We start from the raw sequence: 10,323 nt of genomic DNA on the forward strand, positions 1-10,323 counted from the left end.
TATTGCAGGATTATATTTTGGGTGACTCAGAGGGTGTATCAGGTACAAACTGGTTGTTCTTGTGAAAGTGTATCTCTTGGAACCAAGCATTAGATTTACGGGCAATGGCTATAAAATTACGGTCACTGGTTTGTGGCACTGCACAGCTTCCGTGTCTGATAACAACTGTTTATAAACTCAGTAGCTTTACACCCTTATCTACTGATTCCACCTTCTTCTGCGCAGGCTAGTCGACAACCTTCAGCCACGTCTTTAAGAAAGACATGCCTATAAAAAATGTGTGTTTACCAAATACATATGGCATCAATTAAACATGTTCACATCTGAAGCTTCCTTGTCATAGATCTTTAAATCATGTTTTATGGGCTCAATAACACTTTTATAATGGCAGAAATCTTTCATTTGGATAACACACATCTAATCTCATCAGTATTTCCTTGGCTAGAGGCAACAATCTGATTATGTTTTAGTGTTTAGTTATATTTGTATTTATATTTGTGTATTGTATCACAGATTGTCTAATCATATTAAACCCAGAATCTTATTTTTTTTTAAAGCATACTACTACAACTGAAATATCTATCTATATACAGTATGTGTAAGACCATCAATGTCCTCCTGAAGGTCCATTAACTATCTTACACATTCACCATGTACTGCTTACACCCTGAAGAACGTGGCAATGTTTGTAAGGGGCCGTACTAAAAGCCATTTACCACGAGCTTCATGTCACGTCCTCACCTGTGTGGTTAGCCAAGGTAGTTTTCCTATTCGTGTTTTGCTCATCTAACACGGCAAAGTACACACACCTATTGCTTCTATGTATGATTAAACAAACAACTCAAATTACTACAAATAACTAGGACGATTTTGCTTCCTTCTCATTTGTAATTCGAGTCACTTTTAAATGAAAATGGACAAGGTCGGGACACCTAATATATAGGATTAAATTATGGACTGTATATTCACACTTGTGAAGACGGAAAAGAGTCTGTCAGTAATATGTGCAATTTTTGTTTGCCATATTCCTGTAAATATTTAGTAGAGATAGAGGGAAATGAAAGCTATGCACCTGGACAATTTCTCTGACATTTTCATAGTCAGTTTCAAAGCTGGCCAAACAAAGAAGCTATTGTGAATCCAGTCCAAATCAAACACAATGATGCTGTGTGGTGCTATGTGGAAAGTTCTGGTGAATTTATTTTTAATACAGGAAGGAAGGTCTTTGTCACAAGAGCTTTTAATTCCACTTTCAAAATTACTGGCAAACAGAGATCAAATGCATAGCTAAACTCTGACCGATCCTCGCAGAAATGTTATTGTCTATGAGCTTACAATCATCCTCTGACAGAAAGATAACAGAAGACAAAGGACCTCTGAACAATCATACAACGAAGTCTGACATTTACAGGCATTCACGGACAGATTTATGTTCTTATATAAATCCATATACCAACATTAATAAAACATAAGGAACCACATATGTGACACGTACGTTGTTGTATATTATTTTTAGCCATTGTGGGACATTTTATTTGGCAGACATGGCTTTTTGTGGGTCCAACTAGATGTTTCTGATCAACGGCAAATGATGAGACAAGCACAAGTACCATGGATGCATTGTTGGGAAATAAAGTCTGTTTCAACATCAACTACTCAACCATTGTTTATTGTTCTGAAGCCACATCGCTGTTACGACCATGTGGTGAAAATCTTATTTAAACAGGTTAATTTCTTTTTTCTTTCTTCAGAATGAATTACAATTCATTACTCAAATTAATAACTTCCCTTATTCACCAAAACTTGACCTATATGGTTTTAAAAAGATAATTACAACGTCCCATGTCATGAATGCACTCATGCCATAGAGCCCATGCATTTCCACTTACCTAATTTACTTCTTTTTTAATGTGCTATCACAATATGCTTTGTGAGAATGTATGAGTTAGTAATTGTGTGATCGGGTGAATGACTTTGGCACGAATGCATTTTGGGTCTGAATGCGTTTTTAGAGTGTTGCGTGTCCACGTGCAGTACACATGATGTATTTCTCTCTGTACCTTCTCTTGTGTCATCAGCAGATGCCCAAAAAAGTCAGAGTCATGGTCCTCGTGCTCACTGTGGGAAACCTCATGTGGCTTTACACTCAGGTGTTGACATCTTCCCAGGTCGTACACCAAGCTGGACAGTCCCGACCTTTTACACCACAACGCTGTGTGTGTGTGTGTGTGTGTGTGTGTGTGTGTGTGTGTGATAAAATGCTGGCATCACTTCAGACAAGGACTCCACACCCACGTCCCTCCGATGAGTGGTCGGGATAACCCCCTCCGACCCATGCAATCCTCACTTTGAAGAAACACCTGCTCCCCCCAAACACGCACGTGCACAGCCCTTACCTATTTGGTCAACAGACACACACAGACACACAGCTCTCCACACTAGTTCCTGATAAGGGATATTGCTGCCAGATGACAAGTGTGAAGTGCTTGCACGTGCAAAAAAACTTTATGGGGTTGAGGATGCAGGAGATACTAGGAAACGATTGAGGAAGACAGGAGTGGAGCAGCTGAGATATTTATATATGTCATATTCTTGAGACATGAGAATGACAGCATGTTTGTTTTCTTCAGAAATTACTCTGTTTACGACTGAGAAATATACCCCGACCATGGATCAGTTGATATTAAAGCAATTATCCACATTTTGGGAACTTCCGAGTGTTGCATGAGAAAATCAATACCACTCTCAGGCGTGTCTGCTAAATATGAAGCTACAGCCAGTAGACGGTTAGCTTAGCTTAGCATACAGACTGGAAACAGAGGAAACAGCTAACCTGGCTCTGTCAGTCCAAAAATAATAAAAAATAAACTAGTCAACATGTTATATCTTATACGTGTAAAAATGACACATTGCAGTTTTAGGCAGAGTTATGGGCTGGACTTCTTCCTGGCCAGGAGCAGTGACTTCCTGGAATCTTGCTGTCGTTGTGAGGTTGCCAGGCAACCAGTGCAATTAGTGAGACTGAATGCCGCTGGGCTAGCTTACAGCTAATGTCAATACAGTTGGTATGCACATACCGACATGTCAGTCAAATTTGCACAAATGATGCAAGGCATACATTCACTTTCTGTCTGACTCCACAGTCAGGATAGGGGGCTATCTTCCTGTCTCTGTGCTAAGCTACGCTAAGATAAGCTAGCAAAGCTCCTGGCTGCACGTTTGCTTAATAGTTAGCACATAAATATGACAACTCCTGGCAAGAAGGTGAATTAGTATTTTCCTAAACATCTAACTCTTCCTTTAAATGCATTGATAGTTTGCTTTGGTATTTATAGTACAGCTTTAATAATGCAGAATTATTATATTACCATAACTAATTCTCATCAAGTTCAGCCACTACATGACCTGCAACCAGATGAGATCTTGGATCTGCTGTATGCCAGTGGTAGTATCAGCCCACTGCCTGATACCGCTTACTCCTACATATAAGCCTGTTGTTAGGAGGAGACAGTGTATCATCATCACAAGTGTGCAGCAATGCATGATGGAGTATTACTGGACAACTGACTGGGAACTGTTTCAGGAAGACCATGGAGATGACATCGAGGCTCTCCCTATATATATCTTGACAATAGGGATGGATAGGGAAGAAATGTAGCATATTTTATTATTATATTATATATATTACATTATTGCATTATATTTTATAATGTGTCATCCAATTATTAACAGATACAACACAAAAAAATGTGTCTTCTTACTTATTTCCAGGCTCCATTATTAGCCATTAAATGAAAAGCCCTTCATGTAAAAAGGCCTTTTTTTGAGCTTGTTTTGATTGGCACATGTATGTGGAGCAACTTTCTTGAGATGCCTCTTTCCAGTTCTTCTGCATTTACCTTCTTCTGTAATGTTGGAAGATCCAGCCACACCTGGGATCACGCTGCTGCTGTCCACGCCTCTGCATATGTGCAGTTTCTCCAGAGCTCAGATGTGTTTCACCCACGACTCCTCCCTCCCCCCCTCCTCCCCCTCGGTGATGAGGAACATATATAACGACTCCCGGAGCTGGCAGAGCAGCAGAGGCAGGTCAGCCAGAGACTGAAGGTCAACACAGCAGCTATTCATCCAGGGATCTGAGACACAAAGAGGCGCACGATGGTCGCTGATCAGCGCTTTGTAGTCAGTGCCCGCATTATTGGAGCTGTCCACAGGGACTCCCCAAAACTCAAGGTGAGTTAAGAAACACCTAAGACAATTTTTATTTTTTTATTTCTTTTATTGTTAAATAACTTCTGTATTTGAGATCTTTGATCGTGTATTTTTTTTTCTCTCTTATCTCTCTCTCTCCACAGATGTTCATGATATCTGTGTTATGGTCTGATGAAACTGAAGTGATCGTCTACAGGTCCTTCCAGAATTTCAAGAAATTTCATGTGAGTGCAAAAAAACAACAACCCAAAAATCACTTTGTGAACTCAGTGAGCTGTTTACACTGCAGTACACTACATTTTATTTATTAATAGTTATAAATATTTTCTTTTTCTTTTTTTTTCCAAACAGAGGCAGCTGAAAAAGAGGTTCCCTCACATGAACCCTGTTCGGAAGAACGACAGATTGATCCCCAAATTTACAGGTAAGATTATTTTAACTGTATGTTACATCTGATTGGAGTTTAATACTCCACTAAAAGCAGCCAGTAATAAACTAAAACATATTTATTCATATATTATACATGTAATATAATAATATTATTATTAATAATAATAATAATAATAATAATAATAAAAACTATATATTTTACAAATAGATTCCTTATGCTCATCCTCATTCCTCATTCCAGGGGAGGCCAGAAAGAGCAGCCTCCAGCAGAAAGGATCCAAGCGTTCTGTCCAACGCATGAAGTTCCTGGAGAGCTACTGCGACAAACTGTTGAAGTGCGACCAAACTGTGACTCAGAGCTCAGAGGTCACACAGTTCTTCATGCCCAAAGACCATGACCTGCAGTCAGACTTCACCAAGAACAGGTAGGTTTGCCACGTCACTGTTAACTCCAAATTATGTGAGAAATTTGATAGGAGTCTTGTCTTCAACGTAGCTTCTCTCTCACGCAGCATCATGATCCTGATGTCTGATGATCTGCCTGATGGGGGTGGCGTGTCTCGTCAGCATGCAGGCAGTGTCACCCACCCGTTTGTCAGTCAGACCTACCGCTGCGTGGATGCTTATGAGACGAAGGATGCCAAGAATCGTCCATTTAAGGTCGATGTGGATGAGAAGCTGGATGTCCTGATCAAAGACCCTGCAGGTCAGTGCAGCGTTTGATTTATCCTCTGAACCCTGAGCTACCGTTCACACTCACTTCTGTTGTGCTGAAGGTATATGTTTCATCTGCTCTCCAGGTTGGTGGCTGGTGGAGAACGAGGAAAAGCGTTTGGCTTGGTTTCCTGCTCCCTACCTGGAATTATGTGAAGGAGAGGAAGATGATGACACTGGATTCCAGCTAGGAGGTGAGTTATATGCTTTTAGTTGCAGTTGAATTTGAGCGTGCACATAGAGGACACACTTGATCTGATCTCATTCGACCAGCTTTATTACGTACTTGTACTTTATGAGGCTGACATTTGGCATCAATCGTGCCCATCAATTCATACCAGATGCACATTCTTAGCATATTCCTATGAAGCCTAGTTCAAAACAACCCACTTTCACTTTCTATCACTAAAACTCTGCACTCTGCTTTTAAAAAGACACTCTGTATCATTTTGTCCTTATTTTATCATATGTTTCAAGAGAAATTCTATACAGCAGTGCCAGCTTTGTGGTTTGAGCTTGTTTTCTTGTGACCTTTAGGTACCCTGTACTGTGCTGTGAGGAGTTACACAACTAAGAAGGATGACGAAGTGTCTGTGCCCATTGGCTCTGTGGTTGAGGTGCTGAGGAAGTCTGACAATGGCTGGTGGCTCATCAGGTATAACCCAATCTTTATTGTCTGCGCTGCAAACGATAGAGACTAGGGAATAAGGAAGAGTAGATGGCAGCATCAAATATTTCTCAATAAGACTAGATGTCAAATAATTTCCTAAACTTAATCATGCATTTTACTGTGTTAAATTATAATTAACAGGCTGAAATAAATTCCCTTTTACTTGTAATCCTCTCTTTAGATTCAATGGTAAAGGAGGTTACATCCCCTCCATGTACCTGCAACCATACAACAACCCCCGGGCAGGCGTTTACAGCCTGCAGAGAAAGTTGCATAGCTCCACTCTGAACCTGGCAACCAGCAGCGAACCTCAGGCTCCTTATCCACGCAGCATCAACGAAGAAAACAGCCCGCGACGGGATTCTGCAGGTCCGTCCAGAGGTGTGCCTGGGCGTCTCCACAAAGCCCGATCTCTGGATGTTCTCTCTGAGACCTGGTCACAAACACAGGCAGAGAGGGAGGCCTCAGCGTCAGACAGCCGCACACGCAGCATGAGCAACACAAGCAACGCAAGCACCTTCTCCAGCCTCTCCTCAAGCGGTGAATCATCCTCAAGTTTGAAAGAGGAAGCACAGCCTAATGTCAGCGGCAGTGGGAGCAGCAGCCCCGATGTCAGCCTCTCAGACCGCCGCGGCTCCGACACAAGTTCTGAGTCTGTCACATCCAGGGGCAGTGAGACGGCCTCAGTCGCTCCAAGGGTACCACCTAGACCCAAAACCGAGGAGATCCTGACCCGCTGCACCACCATGACCCGCAAGGCAGCCCTGGCCACCAAGGCCCGACTTCAGATTCAGCCAGAGTCCTCCCACAGCCGCTAGGGATTCTTAATCATACTATATAACTTGCAATATTTTTGATTTAGTATGTATGTAAAATATTTAACTTGTTCAACTCCACAGATCTTTCCATTGGGTCTGTCAGTCCAATGTGTTTTATGCAGCATTGTAAATATTTCTGTTATACAAATGATTGAAGAGATAGCAGCTTTAAAAGATAAATAAAGTCCACAAGAGGATGTCAAAAGTTTTTCCATTTCATCAAATGGAGCATGGCATCATCAGGTTTGAATATTTCATTCAGTAAAAGAATAATGTAGCTTCAGTGAAGCGTATGTGACATTTTCACACAGTAGTACAAAATGTTTTTTTTTCTAGCTTTTAAGCCACTTAAAGGGAAATTTAAGTGGATTGTTGGAGTTGAAGAGGTTAAATATTTACACGGAACTGTATTTTATGTAATCCTCTTTCCTCTTTGCCACAGTTTTTAACAAATAGAAATCAGTGCAATGATTACTGATGATAGATGGAAAAGATAGAATATTATCACTGAATTATTATGTACCATTTCTTTGCTATATCAGCTCAATGCTTTACTATATTTAACTAGCTCATGTACTATATGTAAATAGTTTCTCGTAATGGAAATGGTACGCCAACAGACTGAATGTCTGTGAGAATGCCTTTTGAACAACTACCAGAACAAAGCATTGAGATCTGATAGGGCTGGATCCGGGTTTTTTCCAACAGGTTTTTTATTGCCTTGTTTTTCCTTGTTGTTTTGTTTTCTTGTGGTTTTTCTATGAATATGTTATTCATGTATGAATAATAATGTAATAAGAGTTTGGCTATAGGTTGAAAAAAAGGTCAATAAAATCGAATTTGCACCAAGGTAGCGCAATGTCCCTCGTTCATGAGTGTTTAATGAATATAGAAGAGAAGAGTATGTATTTAGGTATAACCTTTCAGTTATTTCTAAGTTTGGAGGCCATGCAGAGACAGTGGCCCCATCATGTCTTTACAAATGTCTGAAGTTTCTATAAAATGTGATATTATGGTAATGCACCCTAGCATGGTGACACTACAAGTAGAGGTGATGTTTTCTACACCTTTAGCTTATGGGTGAGGATTTTTTCTTGTATGGGGCCAGAAGTAATAGGTTAATAGCAGTAATAATCTTTATTTATACAATAACAACAATATCTTTATTGATATTGCACTTTTCAAAACAAAGTCACTTGTTTTATGGTAAAAACAAATAATACAACTCAATAAAATCCTAAGCACAAGATATAAACAAGATAAATTAATGTAGATAATTACAACAAGCCTGGAGTGTTTTTTATCAGCTGCAGTCTTTGGATATTTGATGAGTAAAACTTCAGATAACACAAGCACCAATAAAATTATACCATAAGAATACATAAATGAGTGAAACTACTCTTAAGACATAAATAAAATCCCCTAATAGAAAAAAAAGAGATTAAAAAGCAGATACTGAGCATACTGATACTGAGCTAGCTAATCCGAGATCGAAATTATTTACAATCTTTACAACAAGGAAGTGTGATAGCATGACATCATAAACAAAATAAACTTTTTTGAGATAAGGCGGCCAATTCAAACTGTTAAATTTATCAGAGTAGTTCCTTAGGAATACATTGTTTTTCTTCTGTACGTATAATTTTCCTCATAAAACACACCTCAATTCGCCAGGAGTGTCTTTCACGCATTCTTATGGCAGAGAGTGAAAAACGGTATTTGTGTCAATCCTGAGTGTTGGCACCTATAATATATTACTCATAGGTGTGTGTGTGTGTGTATAATCACCTGAAAATAAGAATTGTTGCTTTTTTAGTTGTTATCTACAGAGGGAGCAGGTCCTCTTCTACAGAGTTCGCCATGTTGAACCGCCATGTTTCTACAGTAGCCCTGAATGGACAAACACTGGCTCTAGATAGGGCTTTTCGCATTTTTGCAAGCTTCCTGTCCACAGTTATGAAATCAGGATACAAAAAAGGTAACTGTAACCCATTGTAGTTACAGGGAACTCTAAATGGATTGTTGGAATTGACAATGGCTGTATTTTATGTAATCCTATTTCCTCTTTGCCACAGTTTTTAACACATAGAAATCAGTCCAATGATTACTGATGATAGATAGAAAAGATCACTGAATTATTATGTACCATATCAGCTTAATGCTTTACAATATTTTATTAGCTCATGTACTGTATGTAAATAGTTTCTCGTAATGGAAATTGTACATCATGTCACAACAGGTTATTTATCACCTTGTTTTTCTGTTTTGTTTTGTTTTCTTGTGGTTTTTCTATGAATATGTTTTTCATGTATGAACAATAATGTTATTGTAATACCAGTCATCACACAGATGACATACAGTTTATGTGGTATTTCTACAGCTATTTTCCCTTTTGTTTTCTTCCTGTCGACATTCACTTCTGTTGAAGCTACTTCTAACATTTAAGTTACTTCATACTGAAAATTCCATAAACAAGCAGGTGAAAGTATCGTTTTCATACACATACACATACCACACACACACACAAACACAAACAGATTATGCTGCGTGAGAATGTATCATGCAGTCGAGCATCTTCAAAAATGTAACAAAGTTACACAAAGGAGAGCAATTAGGGAAACTGAGAAGAAAACAAGCGGTAATTAGAGAGAGAAACTGGCTTTGTGTTATAGCAGTTATACAGAAACCAATGAGAACAGCATGTAGCTCAGGTGAGGAGAACAAAGCACAAACATGAGTTACTGCAGAGATCAAAGCTGCAGAGAGCTCATTATTATTGCAACGATATTGTAGTTTATGATTAAGTCATTATTTTTCAACAGTAATTCAGAGCAGTTTTGGTCCTGCTGACTATGGCGTCAGTGGAATACCGGTTGATAGGTTCAGTCCCCCTCCCCATCCTAATCATTTTCAAACAGTCCATAAATAACCCATTTGTAGGATTTTACCAACCTCACATTGTTGAAATGACTTAATGTTTCATTTATTATTTAATAGTGGCTAAGACCAAGACCCTTCCAAGCTGTCACAGAAATATTCTCCAGACTGGACGTGTACACTCGATGCTTCACTGAAGGGAAATTCCTAAACAGTCACTAGTCTGCCCACTCACTTCACTGCTCTGCTGCCCAAGTTATGATGGACATACTGCAAAACCAGTGAACTTGAAGAACCCTGCATTCTCTACTCGCAGTGCAAGGGAAAGACGCACATTAAGTAAATCTTCAATCCCTTTTTGCAGTTTATAGCTGGGAGGTTGTTATATTGTGTTTATGCTGGACCCTGTGCTCTACTTTGACAAAACATTCACACCAATCAGCGCTGATGGATGAGTGATGGGGCATTTTGTGCATTCATAATGTTGTTGCATCATTGTGCATTACCATCAAAAACATTTTGGAGGGTTTGAGGCTGTATATCCTTCTGGCTATGATAAAAAGCCAGTGAGACTTGGTGTAACTGAGATGATAACATATCTGCAGGGGTAGACTGTGTTACTGATCAAAACTAGTCAGTGTA

At 39.4% G+C, this 10,323-nt stretch overlaps 1 protein-coding gene across 1 annotated transcript; it reads left to right on the top strand.

The window, feature by feature from the left end:
- Nucleotides 1-4,067: 4,067 nt before the first annotated feature.
- Nucleotides 4,068-7,657, top strand: LOC127372785 (NADPH oxidase organizer 1). The gene is made up of 8 exons (XM_051416588.1): nt 4,068-4,233; nt 4,356-4,436; nt 4,564-4,636; nt 4,844-5,027; nt 5,115-5,308; nt 5,403-5,510; nt 5,854-5,971; nt 6,168-7,657. Exons 1-8 carry the CDS (start codon nt 4,159-4,161, stop codon nt 6,802-6,804), a joined length of 1,470 nt encoding a protein of 489 aa, XP_051272548.1. The 5' UTR covers nt 4,068-4,158; the 3' UTR covers nt 6,805-7,657.
- The last annotated feature ends 2,666 nt before the right edge of the window (nt 7,658-10,323 follow it).

Source organism: Dicentrarchus labrax, unplaced genomic scaffold (genome assembly GCF_905237075.1).
Source record: "Dicentrarchus labrax unplaced genomic scaffold, dlabrax2021, whole genome shotgun sequence".
Classification (NCBI taxonomy): Eukaryota; Metazoa; Chordata; class Actinopteri; family Moronidae; genus Dicentrarchus; species Dicentrarchus labrax.

Bases quoted from the DNA above. Each gene is read 5' to 3' on its own strand.
- LOC127372785 (XM_051416588.1), top strand. From the start codon at position 4,159: ATGGTCGCTGATCAGCGCTTTGTAGTCAGTGCCCGCATTATTGGAGCT. The intron at 4,637-4,843 runs GTAAGATTATTT...TCCTCATTCCAG, and splicing joins ATTGATCCCCAAATTTACAG to GGGAGGCCAGAAAGAGCAGC. The intron at 5,511-5,853 runs GTGAGTTATATG...TGTGACCTTTAG, and splicing joins CACTGGATTCCAGCTAGGAG to GTACCCTGTACTGTGCTGTG.